This window comes from Asparagus officinalis, chromosome 2, assembly GCF_001876935.1.
Source record: "Asparagus officinalis chromosome 2, Aspof.V1, whole genome shotgun sequence".
Classification (NCBI taxonomy): domain Eukaryota; kingdom Viridiplantae; phylum Streptophyta; class Magnoliopsida; order Asparagales; family Asparagaceae; genus Asparagus; species Asparagus officinalis.
The window spans coordinates 70943914-70963732 of NC_033795.1; the positions used below are offsets into that span (position 1 = coordinate 70943914).

The 19819-nt window shown below is 46.9% G+C and overlaps 1 protein-coding gene across 4 annotated transcripts in view; it reads left to right on the top strand.

Moving 5' to 3' along the window:
• The window catches only part of LOC109831585 (pentatricopeptide repeat-containing protein At5g15010, mitochondrial-like), an 11549-nt gene continuing 8091 nt past the window's right edge, over positions 16362–19819 (top strand). For all 4 annotated transcript variants that reach the window (XM_020398929.1, XM_020398931.1, XM_020398930.1 and 1 more), the window contains exon 1: positions 16362–18476. In XM_020398929.1, coding sequence (XP_020254518.1) covers positions 16720–18261 — 1542 coding nt within the window. In that variant the 5' untranslated portion in view covers positions 16362–16719 and the 3' untranslated portion in view covers positions 18262–18476. The remainder of the gene's footprint in view (positions 18477–19819) is intronic.

A 19819-nucleotide genomic window follows, 5' to 3' on the forward strand; every position in this document is an offset into this window, starting at 1 on the left:
GAATGTCGTGATTGGAACGACTTTGAGGACCCACCATCCTTTAGAAGAGGATTGGTAAGTTGATTTTGTCAGAGGTTTAATGTTAACTTGACGGGGAATGTCGTGATTGGAACGACTTTGAGGACCCACCATCCTTTAGAAGAGGATTGGTAAGTTGATTTTGTCAGAGGTTTAATGTTAACTTGACGGGGAATGTCGTGATTGGAACGACTTTGAGGACCCACCATCCTTTAGAAGAGGATTGGTAAGTTGATTTTGTCAGAGGTTTAATGTTAACTTGACGGGGAATGTCGTGATTGGAACGACTTTGAGGACCCACCATCCTTTAGAAGAGGATTGGTAAGTTGATTTTGTCAGAGGTTTAATGTTAACTTGACGGGGAATGTCGTGATTGGAACGACTTTGAGGACCCACCATCCTTTAGAAGAGGATTGGTAAGTTGATTTTGTCAGAGGTTTAATGTTAACTTGACGGGGAATGTCGTGATTGGAACGACTTTGAGGACCCACCATCCTTTAGAAGAGGATTGGTAAGTTGATTTTGTCAGAGGTTTAATGTTAACTTGACGGGGAATGTCGTGATTGGAACGACTTTGAGGACCCACCATCCTTTAGAAGAGGATTGGTAAGTTGATTTTGTCAGAGGTTTAATGTTAACTTGACGGGGAATGTCGTGATTGGAACGACTTTGAGGACCCACCATCCTTTAGAAGAGGATTGGTAAGTTGATTTTGTCAGAGGTTTAATGTTAACTTGACGGGGAATGTCGTGATTGGAACGACTTTGAGGACCCACCATCCTTTAGAAGAGGATTGGTAAGTTGATTTTGTCAGAGGTTTAATGTTAACTTGACGGGGAATGTCGTGATTGGAACGACTTTGAGGACCCACCATCCTTTAGAAGAGGATTGGTAAGTTGATTTTGTCAGAGGTTTAATGTTAACTTGACGGGGAATGTCGTGATTGGAACGACTTTGAGGACCCACCATCCTTTAGAAGAGGATTGGTAAGTTGATTTTGTCAGAGGTTTAATGTTAACTTGACGGGGAATGTCGTGATTGGAACGACTTTGAGGACCCACCATCCTTTAGAAGAGGATTGGTAAGTTGATTTTGTCAGAGGTTTAATGTTAACTTGACGGGGAATGTCGTGATTGGAACGACTTTGAGGACCCACCATCCTTTAGAAGAGGATTGGTAAGTTGATTTTGTCAGAGGTTTAATGTTAACTTGACGGGGAATGTCGTGATTGGAACGACTTTGAGGACCCACCATCCTTTAGAAGAGGATTGGTAAGTTGATTTTGTCAGAGGTTTAATGTTAACTTGACGGGGAATGTCGTGATTGGAACGACTTTGAGGACCCACCATCCTTTAGAAGAGGATTGGTAAGTTGATTTTGTCAGAGGTTTAATGTTAACTTGACGGGGAATGTCGTGATTGGAACGACTTTGAGGACCCACCATCCTTTAGAAGAGGATTGGTAAGTTGATTTTGTCAGAGGTTTAATGTTAACTTGACGGGGAATGTCGTGATTGGAACGACTTTGAGGACCCACCATCCTTTAGAAGAGGATTGGTAAGTTGATTTTGTCAGAGGTTTAATGTTAACTTGACGGGGAATGTCGTGATTGGAACGACTTTGAGGACCCACCATCCTTTAGAAGAGGATTGGTAAGTTGATTTTGTCAGAGGTTTAATGTTAACTTGACGGGGAATGTCGTGATTGGAACGACTTTGAGGACCCACCATCCTTTAGAAGAGGATTGGTAAGTTGATTTTGTCAGAGGTTTAATGTTAACTTGACGGGGAATGTCGTGATTGGAACGACTTTGAGGACCCACCATCCTTTAGAAGAGGATTGGTAAGTTGATTTTGTCAGAGGTTTAATGTTAACTTGACGGGGAATGTCGTGATTGGAACGACTTTGAGGACCCACCATCCTTTAGAAGAGGATTGGTAAGTTGATTTTGTCAGAGGTTTAATGTTAACTTGACGGGGAATGTCGTGATTGGAACGACTTTGAGGACCCACCATCCTTTAGAAGAGGATTGGTAAGTTGATTTTGTCAGAGGTTTAATGTTAACTTGACGGGGAATGTCGTGATTGGAACGACTTTGAGGACCCACCATCCTTTAGAAGAGGATTGGTAAGTTGATTTTGTCAGAGGTTTAATGTTAACTTGACGGGGAATGTCGTGATTGGAACGACTTTGAGGACCCACCATCCTTTAGAAGAGGATTGGTAAGTTGATTTTGTCAGAGGTTTAATGTTAACTTGACGGGGAATGTCGTGATTGGAACGACTTTGAGGACCCACCATCCTTTAGAAGAGGATTGGTAAGTTGATTTTGTCAGAGGTTTAATGTTAACTTGACGGGGAATGTCGTGATTGGAACGACTTTGAGGACCCACCATCCTTTAGAAGAGGATTGGTAAGTTGATTTTGTCAGAGGTTTAATGTTAACTTGACGGGGAATGTCGTGATTGGAACGACTTTGAGGACCCACCATCCTTTAGAAGAGGATTGGTAAGTTGATTTTGTCAGAGGTTTAATGTTAACTTGACGGGGAATGTCGTGATTGGAACGACTTTGAGGACCCACCATCCTTTAGAAGAGGATTGGTAAGTTGATTTTGTCAGAGGTTTAATGTTAACTTGACGGGGAATGTCGTGATTGGAACGACTTTGAGGACCCACCATCCTTTAGAAGAGGATTGGTAAGTTGATTTTGTCAGAGGTTTAATGTTAACTTGACGGGGAATGTCGTGATTGGAACGACTTTGAGGACCCACCATCCTTTAGAAGAGGATTGGTAAGTTGATTTTGTCAGAGGTTTAATGTTAACTTGACGGGGAATGTCGTGATTGGAACGACTTTGAGGACCCACCATCCTTTAGAAGAGGATTGGTAAGTTGATTTTGTCAGAGGTTTAATGTTAACTTGACGGGGAATGTCGTGATTGGAACGACTTTGAGGACCCACCATCCTTTAGAAGAGGATTGGTAAGTTGATTTTGTCAGAGGTTTAATGTTAACTTGACGGGGAATGTCGTGATTGGAACGACTTTGAGGACCCACCATCCTTTAGAAGAGGATTGGTAAGTTGATTTTGTCAGAGGTTTAATGTTAACTTGACGGGGAATGTCGTGATTGGAACGACTTTGAGGACCCACCATCCTTTAGAAGAGGATTGGTAAGTTGATTTTGTCAGAGGTTTAATGTTAACTTGACGGGGAATGTCGTGATTGGAACGACTTTGAGGACCCACCATCCTTTAGAAGAGGATTGGTAAGTTGATTTTGTCAGAGGTTTAATGTTAACTTGACGGGGAATGTCGTGATTGGAACGACTTTGAGGACCCACCATCCTTTAGAAGAGGATTGGTAAGTTGATTTTGTCAGAGGTTTAATGTTAACTTGACGGGGAATGTCGTGATTGGAACGACTTTGAGGACCCACCATCCTTTAGAAGAGGATTGGTAAGTTGATTTTGTCAGAGGTTTAATGTTAACTTGACGGGGAATGTCGTGATTGGAACGACTTTGAGGACCCACCATCCTTTAGAAGAGGATTGGTAAGTTGATTTTGTCAGAGGTTTAATGTTAACTTGACGGGGAATGTCGTGATTGGAACGACTTTGAGGACCCACCATCCTTTAGAAGAGGATTGGTAAGTTGATTTTGTCAGAGGTTTAATGTTAACTTGACGGGGAATGTCGTGATTGGAACGACTTTGAGGACCCACCATCCTTTAGAAGAGGATTGGTAAGTTGATTTTGTCAGAGGTTTAATGTTAACTTGACGGGGAATGTCGTGATTGGAACGACTTTGAGGACCCACCATCCTTTAGAAGAGGATTGGTAAGTTGATTTTGTCAGAGGTTTAATGTTAACTTGACGGGGAATGTCGTGATTGGAACGACTTTGAGGACCCACCATCCTTTAGAAGAGGATTGGTAAGTTGATTTTGTCAGAGGTTTAATGTTAACTTGACGGGGAATGTCGTGATTGGAACGACTTTGAGGACCCACCATCCTTTAGAAGAGGATTGGTAAGTTGATTTTGTCAGAGGTTTAATGTTAACTTGACGGGGAATGTCGTGATTGGAACGACTTTGAGGACCCACCATCCTTTAGAAGAGGATTGGTAAGTTGATTTTGTCAGAGGTTTAATGTTAACTTGACGGGGAATGTCGTGATTGGAACGACTTTGAGGACCCACCATCCTTTAGAAGAGGATTGGTAAGTTGATTTTGTCAGAGGTTTAATGTTAACTTGACGGGGAATGTCGTGATTGGAACGACTTTGAGGACCCACCATCCTTTAGAAGAGGATTGGTAAGTTGATTTTGTCAGAGGTTTAATGTTAACTTGACGGGGAATGTCGTGATTGGAACGACTTTGAGGACCCACCATCCTTTAGAAGAGGATTGGTAAGTTGATTTTGTCAGAGGTTTAATGTTAACTTGACGGGGAATGTCGTGATTGGAACGACTTTGAGGACCCACCATCCTTTAGAAGAGGATTGGTAAGTTGATTTTGTCAGAGGTTTAATGTTAACTTGACGGGGAATGTCGTGATTGGAACGACTTTGAGGACCCACCATCCTTTAGAAGAGGATTGGTAAGTTGATTTTGTCAGAGGTTTAATGTTAACTTGACGGGGAATGTCGTGATTGGAACGACTTTGAGGACCCACCATCCTTTAGAAGAGGATTGGTAAGTTGATTTTGTCAGAGGTTTAATGTTAACTTGACGGGGAATGTCGTGATTGGAACGACTTTGAGGACCCACCATCCTTTAGAAGAGGATTGGTAAGTTGATTTTGTCAGAGGTTTAATGTTAACTTGACGGGGAATGTCGTGATTGGAACGACTTTGAGGACCCACCATCCTTTAGAAGAGGATTGGTAAGTTGATTTTGTCAGAGGTTTAATGTTAACTTGACGGGGAATGTCGTGATTGGAACGACTTTGAGGACCCACCATCCTTTAGAAGAGGATTGGTAAGTTGATTTTGTCAGAGGTTTAATGTTAACTTGACGGGGAATGTCGTGATTGGAACGACTTTGAGGACCCACCATCCTTTAGAAGAGGATTGGTAAGTTGATTTTGTCAGAGGTTTAATGTTAACTTGACGGGGAATGTCGTGATTGGAACGACTTTGAGGACCCACCATCCTTTAGAAGAGGATTGGTAAGTTGATTTTGTCAGAGGTTTAATGTTAACTTGACGGGGAATGTCGTGATTGGAACGACTTTGAGGACCCACCATCCTTTAGAAGAGGATTGGTAAGTTGATTTTGTCAGAGGTTTAATGTTAACGTGACAGGGAATGTCGGATTGGAACGACTTTAGGGGACCCACCATCCTTTAGAAGAGGATTGGTAAGTTGATTTTGTCAGAGGTTTAATGTTAACGTGACAGGGAATGTCGTGACTGGAACGACTTTAGGGACCCACCATCCTTTAGAAGAGGATTGGTAAGTTGATTTTGTCAGAGGTTTAATGTTAACGTGACAGGGAATGTCGTGATTGGAACGACTTTGAGGACCCACCATCCTTTAGAAGAGGATTGGTAAGTTGATTTTGTCAGAGGTTTAATGTTAACGTGACAGGGAATGTCGTGATTGGAACGACTTTGAGGACCCACCATCCTTTAGAAGAGGATTGGTAAGTTGATTTTGTCAGAGGTTTAATGTTAACGTGACAGAGAATGTCGTGATTGGAACGACTTTAATGGATCCGCCATCCCATTAGAGAAGATAGGCGAATTGAATGTATATGTCGTGATATGAACGACTCTAGTGGATCCGCCTTCTCATTAGAGGAGACAGGCGAATTGAATCCCACAAGAGGCTTTCGCCAGAGCGGGCAAAGTAGGAACAGTTTAGCCTCGTGTACTAGTTGGAGGTTTTGAGGGCCAGTTTAGACTCATGCACTCTTGGGAGTTTGTGAAGGAGCACTATGGGTAGTACTTCTTCAGATACTTGCCGTTGATGGGCATCATGATTTTATCGCCGTTCGGTTTGACGAGGCGATAGGCGCCGTTCGAGTAGACTGTCTCTACCACGAATGGTCCTTCCCATTTGGACTGGAATTTCCCCTTCTTCTTGGAAGTGAGGATCATTGGTCGACGGACGGAGAGCACGAGCTCTCCCTCTTTGAAGGCTCGGCGCTTGACTTTCTTGTCGAAGCCCCTAGCCATCCGAGCTTGGTAAAACTCAATGTGCTGCTGAGCTTCCAGTCGCTTGTCATCCAATGCTTCGAGCTCTGCGAGTCGAAGTTGGTGATTCTCCTCAGTCGTCATCCCCGCTGCTAGGGCGACGCGGAGGGATGGAATCTGAATCTCTAACGGCAATACAGCTTCACAGCCGTATACCAACGAGTAAGGCGTGGTGCCAGTCGGTGTACGAACCGTCGTGCGATATGCCCACAGGCTCTCGCCTAGCTTTTCATTCCAGTCGCGCTTGCTAGTGGAAGTCAGCTTGGTCAAGATCTTGATGATCGTCTTGTTGAAAGCTTCGGCCAGACCATTCGCTGAAGGGTTGTAGGCCGTGGACGAGAGGTTCTGTATCCGGAATTTGTCGCAGAACCTAGTGAAGGCATGGCTAACGAATTGCGTGCCATTGTCGTGAATGATACGCCGGGGTACGCCGTATCGGTATATGACATGGTGTTTAATGAACTTGATCACGTCGCTAGTCTTGACTTCTCTTAAGGGGATGGCCTCTGCCCATTTAGAGAAGTAATCGGTGATCGCGAGGATGAAGCGATGGCCTTTCGCCGATGGTGGAGAAATTGGCCCAACTATGTCCATCCCCCATGCTTCGAAGGGCCAAGACGCCCTCGTCGGATGTAGATCCTCAAGAGGCTGGTGTATGTAGTTGGCGTGGATCTGGCATTCGTAACATCGCTTTGCATAAGCGACTGCGTCAGTAACCATCCCAGGCCAGAAGTAGCCAATCGTAGTAGAATCGCGAGGCACGTCGCCGGATAGACTCTCGTTCCTTCGAATCCTCAGGCAACATGCCGTATAGGACATAATCGATGATCGGGAGACGCCAGTCTTCCTGATCTGGCTGACCCGAGGCTTGATGAGTGGCGTTTGCCTCTGGGACGTCTCTGGGTCGAAAGAGTTTTCGGCTGGCGACAGCGACCTTTTGGGTCGTTCCAGGAGGCTGGGCTAAGTTAGCTGCCAAGGATGCGAGAGCATCCGCATGGGTGTTCTTTGAACGGAGCACGTGCTCAATACGGAAGCTCTCGAATGACTCCACTAGTCTGACCGCTGCTCGGTGGAGCGGGATAAGATCTTCATTCCTGACTTCGTATTCGCCAGTCATTTGTTTGACAATGAGTTGCGAATCGCCATAAGCCTCCAGATGCTTTATCCCGAGCTCTTTGGCTAACTCGAGCCCTATGAGCAACGCGTTGTACTCGGCTACGTTGTTGGTACATGGTTCCGTCAAGGAAAAGGCCCGGGGAAACACGTGACCATGCGGGGAGGTGAGGGCCACTCCCACTCCTGCAGAAATAGAGCCGCTCGCGCCTGCGCGGGACGCACCGTCGAAGAACATCTGCCACACCTCCGGCGACGAAGTCATATTGGCTTCGGGAGGTTCATCCGGCAGATCTTCGAATAGATCGGTCTTCTCCCCCAGCGGGTGACTAGCCATGAGATCGCAGATGGCTTGTCCCTTGACCGATTTCTGCGGCATGAAATGAATGTCGTATTGAGAGAGCAGAAGTGCCCACCTGGCCAGGCGCCAGTTTAGCGCTGCGGGTTGTGTCATGAAGACCCGAATGGGATTCATCCGGGAGATGACATGGATGGTTTGGCCAACCAAGTAGTGCCGCATCTTTTGGATAGCGAACACCAAGGCTAGGCATTCCTTCTCGACCATTGGGTACCGTTGCTCGGCGCCCTGCAAGGTTCTGCTCAGGTAGTAGATGCCCTGCTCGTGGCCTGCATCATCGTTCTGAGCCAAGAGGGCACCCAGAGAATGTTCCATAGCCCGTATGTATATGAGGAATGGCCTTCCTGAGATTGGCGCCGCAAGGACAGGCGGATTTGAGAGATAAGCTTTGATCTCCTCAAAAGCCTTTTGGCATGGCTCATCCCAGACGAAGGAGGTACCTTTCTTCATCAGCTTAGAGAAGGGTTGGCACTTGCCCGAGAGATTCGAGATGAATCTTCGGATATAAGCCAGTCGTCCTTGAAGGCCTCTCAGCTCTTTAAGATTTCGGGGTGGTTGGAGCTCTTGAATAGCTCGCACCTTGTCTGGATCAATTCGGATCCCTTTCGTCGTGACGACGAAACCGAGGAATTTACCGCTAGACATTCCCAAGAATGACTTGGTAGGATTCATCTTGAGCTGATGAGCCCTCATGAGTTCGAACATAGCCTTCAAGTCTTGGAGGTGATCCTCCTTATGGCGACTCTTCACGACCAAGTCGTCCACATAGCATTCGACCGTCTTTCACAGATGATCTCGAAAGATCATGCTCATGGCGCGCTGGTAGGTTGCATCAGCGTTCTTGAGCCCGAAAGGCATGACTGTGTAACAGTACACCCCCATGGGAGTTCTGAATGCAGTGTGCTTCTCGTCCTCAGGGTGCATTTTGATTTGGTTGTACCCTGAGAAGCCGTCCATGAAGGACATCCTCTCGAATCTGCACGTATTGTCAATGATGACATCCGTGATGGGCAGAGGAAATTTGTCTTTAGGGCACGCGGCGTTGAGGTTCCTAAAGTCGATGCAAATGCGGATCTTGCCGTTCTTCTTCAAGACTGGAACAATATTCGCCACCCAGTCGGGGTGTTGCTCCTCTCTGATGAAGCCGGATTCGATCAGCTTCTTTACTTCAGATTCGATCGCCTCCATGATTTGGGGGCGAAACCGCATCTGCTGTTGTTTGACTGGCTTGGCGTCAGGGCTGATGTTGAGGCGATGCGTGGCGACCCGCGGATCCAGGCCAGGCATATCCTCGTAATTCCAGGCGAAGACGTCAATGTATTCCCGTACAAGGGCGATGAGATCCTCTTTTTCTTGAGGAGGCAGACTGCCGCTGATGAATATGGGTTTGGGATTCGCCTCAGTACCCATGTTCACCTGGAGGACTTCGTCTTCAGTTGGTGGTTCGCGCTGTTCGAAGCGACTGTTCCACTGGGCGCTAACATGGCGATCCCATGTCTCGTCGTAAAGTGGAAGTCGTTCGTCCTCTGCCATTCCGGCGGGGTCTACTGTAGCCATGTTGACTGTAAGGCCATCGAACAGATCCCTTACGCTGACGTCGGAGTCCCAGGCCGAGGTTGTTGACGACTGATCCCCTGAACATGCGTAATCGGAATCCTCGTCGACGTAAAAACACAAATCTGAGGAGGAGGAGGAGTAGCCTAAGCCTCTCCGGGTCCTGTTGAAGTAATTTGAGGGCTTTCCTTTGGGGACGTAGGTGGGTTTGATGACCGTCTTGCGTCCTCGGCCGTAATTCAGGCCCTCCAAGCGAGTGAGGTCGTACCCCATGTTGCTCATTATGCGTTTCGCTACTCGACTGTATTGCGAGAACTGGGGTGCTGGGTCTTCGTCCTCAGATTCGTCCCATAGCGTGCGTAGGGGATGATCGATTCGACCGAAGATGATGTCTTTTCGATACCTATTCCGTGCTGGCACGACGAACACAGCTTGCGATGACTTGATCGGCTGTGTTTTGGCGACGTTTGACGAACATACCGGCAAGTATAGGGAAGACTCACTGTAGAGTGTCGACCATAAGTTATTAGATGCGTCATCCTCGGACGAGGAGCAAGACGACAAATAAGCAAAGTCGGATTTCTCATTCATGATAAGCTTTTCTGCCTGAACGGCGTTGGTTACATGGTGACTCTCATAACCAATTACAATTGACTCAAAGTCATTCAGAATTAAGCTGTCACCGTATTCAGGCTCGCTGTCCGCCTCATTACCACTCTCCAGTTCTTCCACTGGTGGCTGTTCGGGGTCCTGGTACAGCAGAGAATCCGCGAAGTAGTTCTCGACTCCTTTAAAGGGATGTTTGTCGGCCACTACCGTTCTTACTCGCTCGTAGTCGTCCACATACTTCAAGCACTGGTGTAGTGTGGACGGAACGATCCGGTTGCCATGAATCCACGGACGCCCCAGGAGTATGTTGTAGGAGGGTTCGGCATCGATGACGTAGCACGTCACCTCCGTCTTCATGTCGCCTATCCGACATTTCAGGCGGATTTTGCCGAGTGGCCTAGTCCCTGTGGCGTTGAAGCCGAAGATGGTAGTTGAGGTCGAGGCTAGGCGCTTCGACGGTATCCCCAAGTGTTTGATTAACTTCAGGGGCACGATGCTCAGCGCAGACCCTGGATCAACCTGGATCCGATCCACTTTCGCCGAGCCAACATATCCTGTGAAGTACAGCGGCCGGTCATAGGACGTGCTCTTGATGAGCATGTCCTCAGGGGTGAAAGTGATGCAGGGGATCTTTCTCTCTGAAACTTGGCAGCAAGTCGTGCAGCCTTGTTCGGTCCCTGTTTCTTTTGAGAAATGGGTCGATTGGCAGCAAGTCGTGCAGCCTTGTTCGGTCCCTGTTTCTTTTGAGAAATGGGTCGAGAACGCTTCTGCATCGGTCAGCGCCTCTTGTAGGGCCTCCCTGGTAGGTCTGGATAATCGGAGGAGGTCGTACATGGTGATTCGCGCCAGCGCCTCTTGTAGGGCCTCCCTGGTAGGTCTGGATAATCGGAGGAGGTCGTACATGGTGATTCGCGCGGGGATACTTTTTAGTTGCACGAGTACGTTGAACCGGTAAGGCTGGCGGCTCGAACTTGGTCCATCTGGGTTGGTAGGGACTGCTGCGGCTGGCCTCGCGGGAGGTCCTGCCGGGTTTTCCGCCCTCGCGGGATATTCTTTCGTGAACTCCTTTCCGGCTCTCGTAGCGAAGACGTTGGCGTCCTCTTCAGAGTCGGTTAAGGCAGTCATCGCCGCGTCATCTCTATCCAGGATGGCGGAGACAACGTTGCAATGTTTCCTCTTAGCCTCCTTGGAAGGCTGTGCAGTCCACTGCTCGTCATCTGATGGCAGAGTTTGTGGAACCAAACCATTTTCCCGCTGGTTGTGAGGATCGTCATTAGTGATCTTCAAAATCGCCTTGGGGATAGGAATTATCCCCGCCGGAGCTTGAACCTCTGGGAGACCCGTCCCAAAGCTCAAAGTGACCATGTTCGCCGTCACTTGCTTTTGGACCTTCTCTTTCTTCAAGACCCCCGCGTCGTAGAGAGCCTGGAGTTTGTCCTTGAGGACGTAGCACTTGGTTGTGTGATGGCCAAGGAATCTGTGATATGCGCAGTAACTTGGGTCACCGGTTTTGTCCGCCTCCTCAGGCTTGACGGCTTCCGGCAGCTTAATTCGCCCACTCTTGAGTAGAGTGTCGACAGTCGCCATCACCTGGTCTTATTTAAAATCATATTGCCGCTGGGGGCGTGGCTCAAACTGCCTGGGTTTAGGCTTTTGAGCAGCCTTTGGTGCCGGGGCGGAGTCGACCTCGCCCGCCATGATTTCTTTTCCTCTCGACCGAGGAGGGTTCTTTGGCGCAGCCGGCTCTGCTGCTCCCTTTTTGGACTGCGGCTCTTCGGCCTCCAGCCTCTTGATCATATTTTCAACTTGCTCGCCTTGACGAACAAGTTCCTTCCAAGTCCGGGTCTCTACTGCCCCTATTTTGGACAGGATATGGATCGACAGATTGTTACGGCACATCTCAATCAGCGTCGCCTCGAAAACTTGGTCCCGACAGTGGACTGATCGGTTTTGAAATCTCTTTACGAAGTCATTAACCGACTCCGACTTCTTCACGAAGTCATTGACCGACTCCGACTTCCGCTGCTTCTCAGCAAGGAGGGTAGCCATTGACACTTCTGTGTCATCGTCGAAGAAGCGGGCGAGGAAGAGCTTTTCGACGTCGGCCCATGCCTTGATGGAGCCAGGCTCCAGTTTGCGGAACCACTCAAAGGCCACCCCCTTGAGGGTACCTATGAACAGTCGAGTGAGAATGGCGTCATTCCCGGTTAGGAACCCAGTTTGCGCCATGAAATAGTAGATGTGTTGCGAGGGTGACCCCTTGCCATCGAACTGCACCAAACTGATTGGTTTGAACTTCGCCGGGTATGGGACCGTGTCCCATTCGATAGGGTAGGGACGTACCACCCCCAGCTTGTTCATATTTTGCTGAAGCTTCAGCGCGTTCAGCTGGTCCTGGAACTCGTCGAATCTTTTGTCACGGGTGCTATCCGCGGTGTGCGACGTTCCTATCGATGTTTTGGAGGAATAATCGGACTGTCGATCATCCTCCGTCTCAGCCGCTGGACGGTGAGGTGGTACCCATTCCTTATCCCTAGTTTGCCGGGGCAAGGGACGTTGGGTCCTCTTCTTCTTCTTCTTCTTCTTGTTCAGCAGTTGCTCCATCATCTCTCTCAGAGAGTCGATGGTCGCCTGCTGTTCCTCCAGCTTTTGGGCCATTGTCTGTTCGGTATCGAGTCCGGTCATGTGTACTCTCGCCTGCGCGTCTTGACTTGAGCGCGAGGTCTGGGATGTGCTTCGTCTTCGCCGCAGGAGGGAGGTACCAGGGTGGAATAGTCAAACCCGATACTCACTCCCCTGCGACTACGGGTTCGCTGGAATATGCCTTCCTGCCGGCGTCGAGCGGACCGGGTATTAGGTCTTAAGACGGAGTCCGAGTCTGGCGAGTCGGAGAGTACCGCCTTCCCCTTATCCGTCATGTTGACTGTGGCGGATGAGAACTCCAGGTCGTCAGCAGCGCGTCTTTTCTGGTGACGGCGCCTTCGACGGGAGGGCCTTGGTCGAGAGGACTGTTGAGAAAGCCTCTCAAACACCGAAGGTTTCGCCGTTCCTACGCATTGGCAGTCAGCGAGGACCGTGTGGATGAGTCTCTCGCAATGACACTGAGGGTCCGCTTCGTGAATAGTGCGTTTGCGAGTCAAGAATTCTCTGAGGTCTTCTACGGGTGGTTGGTGACAACCCCCGGCCTCAGAAGAATCGCTCTGGTGAGCTGACGAGAGATTTTTGGGCGCTCTCTCTGGTGCGCGTTGGGTGGAACGCCTTGGTGTTAGAGTTGGGCGATCTCGCCTTGAATGGCGAGTCTTCGCGTTTGAGCGAGCTCCAGTACTCAGGCGGGTTTCAACCCTTCGTTTGGAAGGGCGGGTTCGTGAGGAGTCGCCTACCCCTCTACCTTTACATTTATTCGCCAAGTGATTATGGCGAGACTCGCCAGCCTTCGAGGACTCGCCTACTTGGGTAGGCTTGCTCGCGCGAGGAGATCTATTCGCATCAGGGATGTGACCTGAGAAGCGAATTCCTCCTGAGCGGATGGCTTTGCCGTCCTCGGTTGGCGCTCCTGATTTGGAGGGCCTTCGACGTCGGGCAGTTTGCCTTCCCGTCTAGCGTTTCTCGGGCCTGTATGATGGTTCAGGCTATTATGAGAAACGCAGGTTTGGACCCCCTGTCTGACGGGCGTTCGCCGCTGCTGTTGGTTAGCTCTCCTATCAAGGGGAGCATCACTATAGGTAGTGGCAGTGTTGTTTGTGCCGGAGTGAACCGACGTCCCCTTCGGGGTAAGTGTCTGCGGGGATCGCTTGGCGACCCATTTGGCAGACCCTTGTCCCTTGCGTTCGATCTCTGGGTTGGCCTTGATCGATTGCGAGGATGTGGGTTCCCCCGACGAAACTCGGGTGGAACCTTCAGGCGTAGAGGCTTTGACCGTCTGAGGTCGGCCTCGGCGCACAGCTCTGTGGCGTTTGCGGGACGCATCGCCACCAGAGGAGGAGGAAGACAAGTACTCTTCGTACTTGGCCTGGTCGAACTCGATTTCTAGGGACTCCACTGTCGTCCCGACAGCAACCTCATCAAGGACCGTTCGATCGAGGTTGCTGGAGAGCTTCAGTTCGCAGTAGAAGCTCAGGGTAATAGAGTTCGGGTCTGCTTAGTTCGTCGGCGATCGGAGCTCGGAACTAGGCAGCGGCGCTGTAATGCAAGGATGTGCTAACAGCTTGGTCTCAACTCTTTTTTTTTGTATCAGAGTTTTGCGACCTCTCTCCTCCATCGTTCTGGAAGGGGCTTTTAAATGAAAGAAGGACAGCTTGACTCCTCCTTGAATCGTGGGATGTGACCACATCTTCTTCAGAGACGTCTAGCTGCTCCTCGATACCATGAATGGTCATTCGAGGGATTGTGCTTTATGTCCTGTCACCTAAAATGGGAAGGCCCATCCTTGTATATGAGGCAACGGCCGTCTGCTATCCGAGTGGATTTGACCAGCATTAATGAACTGCATTTATGAGTTCGCGGATCGATGAGGCGTCTGTCCGATCGCTCGTACTGTGCGTGACCGCCCGGCGTGCTTTGGGCACGGTGCTTTCTCCTTTCCGGTCAGGAGAGACGGAGAAGTAGGTGCACAGTACTCGAGTGGGTCTAACCAACTTGCCGAGTGCCGGCGGATCCAGCTCTTGATCCAGACAGCTGAGTTGAGTCGCATTTATGAATGCTCAGGTTGACTCGACACCTGTCCAGTCCTTCGCGCTGTGCGTACTGCGAGCGGCCGTTTGACGGTCTTGGGGTACTGTGCTCTCTCCCTTGAGAGAGAGGGATGGGAAGGCCCATCTCAGCACGTGGGGTAGCGGATACCCAGTTGTACTGACGGTCTTGGGGCTTGCTGGCGGATTCAACTCTGAACTCGGGCAGGCGAGTTGAGTGAAAGGTGAACTTTCGTCATCCTGATCGATCTTAACTCGTGTTGGCGAACTGACCGTTAGGCGAACCTGGAACCGAGTATACCCGACATCTACGCGATTTAGGCCCGTGCTAGAGAACTGAGCGTGCGAGCTCTTCTCGTAGGCGAATTTCTTGTAAACCCATAGAGAGGTATTTTTTACCGTCTACAACTTGTTAAAATTCCCACATCTTTATTGCAGACGTCACCCTAATCACATCATATTTGAGCTACTGTTCCAGACAAGACCTAAACACCCCACAATCGTTCCTATTTATCTTTTTTTATACCGCCTCTTCATATTTTGGTGGCATCTCATGGACCATGATGGTCTCCTCCAAATTTTGAGCATTGAGCGCATCCTGAACATCGCTCATCCACAACCCAAAATTTGATCTTGCCGTCATATTAAACCACACTAATTTTAGTGTTCTGAAAATCAACTTGAACTGTATCCACCATCTTGCTGCTTTCACTAACTTCTTCACTCATACTCACAAGCTCCAAATTATAAAGATAAATTCAAACTTAATAGAATTTAGAAATTACCTAATTGAACCCAAGAACGGATTCCAAAATAGATCTCCTACCTACATAAGGAAAGCAAAATCTTCAACGGCAACACCAAACACTATCTCCACCGAAGCCTAGAACTTCAAGAACCAAGCTTCCACGACGAATCTTCCTCTACCTAATGCTAAAACCTTAGATCTAAAATCTGGGCTCTGATACCAAGTGTTACGCGCCTTTGCGGAAGCGTGCTCGACAACTAAACGAGTTCACGAGTCACGAGAGAAGATTACCAAACCAAATCCGAGCACAAGCCAATATAAAAGACGACAAATCAAACCAAATACAGAGATATATGTGGTTCAGTAATTTGCCTAAGTCTATGGGGAAAGGATGGGGAGATTCTACTAAATCAAGCAGAGTACAAAGGGTTACAATCTCATAAAATCACTCAAATAAACCCTAAACCAAATCTCTCAACTTTCTCACAAGTTCTCCCTCTCAATGTGCTCAGTACAATATCAAATCTCTGACTAATTAATCCTAGATAATCATATTCCTACTTATATCAAAACAAAAACCCAAACTAAATAGGAAACCAAAGTCGACTTAACAGGCTTCATAAGCCGACTTGGCAGAGCGAAAATCAACAACTGGAGAACAGAACGTAAGTCGACTTAACAGTCCTGATAAGTCGACTTGCCAGTGACCAAAACCAACAATTCCAGAACAGAATGTAAGTCGACTCGTGCACAGACACAAGTCGACTTACCATAAGTCGACTTATGCCTGTGCATGAGTCGACTTATGACAGAAAAACTGGATTCTTCTAAGTTTCTCCACAATATTCAAGGTATATAACATCACATACACCTAGTGATCAAATTGAACTATAAATAATAATATTGTGGTTTGCATCCTGATGACATGCGACTTTGTGACCTATGATGCTAGGAACAGGGGGAGATGAAGGGTTTTGATTTTTTTTTGGGGGGGAATCAACCATCTATAGTTAGTCTAACCCTAACACGGCTGAGGGTTTTGAATGATATAAAACTAATAGAGAGATTCATATCAACAGATCAATACAATTCGAGGGACTACGGTCAAAATATGTAGGGCTTGAGGAGCTAATATCCGCGGGGGAAAAAAGGAGTCGGGATCGAGAAGACCTGTGAATACAGATAGTTTGGATCGGGTCTCGCGCAGAGCCTCCAAATGAACCCGGACACCCTATCACATCCTCTCGGAAAACCCTACCACCAAAATCCATCTTCTTCCTCCTCTCTCAAACTCGACAACTTTCAAACTTCACTGAGCTCGCGCAATACTGCTCTCTCAAGGTACGACTTCTCCCCTCTTATTCTCATTCCTTAATAACTCAGTTTCTATATCGAACACTGGTTGTTGCTTAGCCTGTATCGCTGTTAGCCACGATCATGTTGAGGAGGATCTTCAAACGAGCTGCTATCCCTTCAATGTCCTCTCTCCTCCATTCCCAAAACCTCTGTTACCCAAACTCTGTACTTATTTACAAGCCTCCGCTCTTTGTATCTCCTCCCACCCTCTTTGTCTCCAAACCCTTCTCTTCCTATCCTCCCACAGACCGAGAAATCGATCCCGCGGCCGAAGAGGATGACAACAATGATAGTTTCACCATACACAGTAGACCCATCAAGAAATTAGACCCGAAAGTACTAGGAAACGTTGACATTGTAATGGCCTCCCTTCGAAATTTTGACTCTGATGCTGCCCAAGCAAAGTACAGGCTCGAAAACTGCAGCGTGCCTGTGTCGCAGGAATTGGTTTATGAGGTGCTTTCTCGTCTGCGTAATGAGTGGGGCCCGGCGTTTACTTTCTTCCTCTGGGCAGGAAAGCAACCCGATTTTTCACATTCAGTCCATAGTTATCATATTATGATCATGATTCTTGGAAAGATGAAGCGCTTTGATACTGCATGGTCATTAGTCGATGAAATGACGAGGAAGTCGTTGGTGACCCCACAGACACTTTTGATTTTGATTAGGAAGTATTGTGCGATTCATGAGGTTGCTAAGGCTATTAATGTGTTTTATGCCTTCAAGAAGTATGGGTTCAAGCTCGGGATCAATGAGTTTCATGGGCTTTTGAGTGCGTTATGCAGGTACAAGAATGTGACGGATGCTGAGCATTTGCTTTTGTGTAATGAGAGCACATTTCCTTTCGAAACAAAGAGCTTTAACATCGTTCTTAATGGTTGGTGCAATGTGTTGGTTTATGTTCGTGAGGCTAAGAGGTTTTGGAGGGAGATGGGGAATAGAGGAGTTGATAAGGATGTTGTGTCTTACGGTAGTATGATCTCATGCTACTCGAAAGCTAGTAACCTTAATGATGTTTTGAAGCTCTTCAATCAGATGAAAGAACTAGGCATTGTTCCAGATATAAAAGTGTACAATGCCCTGGTCTACTCTCTTGCTAAAGGGAAGTGCATCAACGAAGCAAAGAATCTCTTGAAAACGATGGAAGAGAAAGGTGTTACTCCGAATTCAATCACATATAACTCTTTGATAAGGCCCCTTTGTAAAGCACGGCGATTGGATGAAGCGCGCTTGGTCTTTGATGAAATGTTGAATAGGGGCCTTTTTCCTTCTACAAGGACTTATCATGCTTTCTTTGATGTGTTTACAACTGTGGATGAGATATTTGATCTTTTGAATCAAATGAAACAAGCAGGATGTAAGCCTGTGAGTGAAACCTATATTATGTTGATAAGGAAACTGAGTCGGTGGAGGCAGTTCGAGAGTGTGTTTAAGTTATGGGATGATATGCGAGAGAGTGGTGTAAGCCCAGATCGAAGTGCGTATATTGTACTAATACATGGTTTATTTTTGAATGGGAAATTGGAAGATGCTTTTAAGTTTTATGAGGAAATGAAGGCCAAGGGTTTCGATCCTGAACCTAAGACTGAGGAGATGATTCAAGCTTGGGTTTCTGGAAAGTAAACTCTGCTTCAGTCTTGGATGGAGGAATTGGAACAAGAGCATAGCTCTCAAGAAAAGAAATCTGGAAGTGCCAATAATACTTATAATACTCGTAGGGACTCAGAGAAAACCTGAGGTGAGAAGCGTCACAAGAGAGTCAGAGTCATCTCTTCGATAGCTGCAAGGTTTGAAGGTGTTCATTCACGGTGTACTAGTTTCATCTTCACATAACCAAGGTATCTATGAAAATAAAACACTATTTTCTTGCTGCAGCAAATTTGGATATTTCCCTTCACTTTTATTCCTTTTTGTGCGTCCATAGATTACTGGATTGAAGATTATGTACTATACACTTTTCAGTTCTAATATGATACTATTTATTTAATCCTTCAGTATCATTGTGGATTCCCTTTTCTTATTAATCAGTTCATGTATTTTTTATGCTTTGTTAACCCAAGAAGATAAATACCCTGGTCACAAACACAATTCATCCGTCAGTTTATGATTCTTGATCCATTGATACTGCATAATCATCATACGTCTCTTTCTATTTTTAGACTGATTGCTTTTACGTCTGAAACTGGTAAGTAGCCTTCTCCTTTCAAACACAACAACACAAGTAACTTGGTGCAAGGTTTTGACATGGTGCCTAGTTACCTACAAATCCTAAAAGCAGCAGCAATGCAATTTCTGCGATTAGTAGCACAAGAGACAAGCACAGAAGTAAACCATGTCACATAGGTGCAAATTATAGTGGCAAATAAGATAATAATTAGATATCATGTTATACGAGATGGACCTAAGTAAAGTTTAAGTAATTATCAACAGGCTGCTTTAACACAGTTACTGAAGCTACCAAAACCTATCAGAGGAAGATCAGCAGTCTCTCTAATATCCGGGTGTATATCAAGTGGAGGTAAAGTTGTAACTTAACCTAAACAAAGGAAGTATCTAGCGCTTTTACTTAACTGTTGATCCACAAAAGAAGGAAGGTGTTTAACTTCGTTTTTGAGAGGGGTTTCTAGAATGAAGTTGTCAAGATTGATGAGGAAGCTTCTAGTTGATAGTGAGGTTGACTTGACACAAGATAGGACGTGAGAAATCACTAATGCAAATGGATCAAACAATCAAGAAAATGAAATCCTAGATAACAATTAGAGGCATGCAACTAAGCATGGACGCAAAGATCTAAAACGCTCAATCTGAGGGATAAATGCAATTCTAACACAATGTAACATGACAAGCTGTCAAACAAGATCCACAATTATAGTAATAAACAACCACAATAACTAACTTGCCACAAATCTCAAGAGATGCAAAAACTACAGTCAGATTCAAGGTCAAGGTTAGAAATCACCTAAGGGTGCAAGGAATTCACACCAAACAGTAAAGGGCCAGAATCAATACTGAGTCCAAAGGCTGTATGCAAATGAGTTGACTGAAGCCACAAAAAGATATATCAGAGAGATCAACGCCTTCAAGATTGAATCCTTATGCACCTAAGAACAACAAACAACAATTATCAAAGATTAAACCAATAGATAATCAAGCACCAAAAGTAATCAGAACCAATTATGAC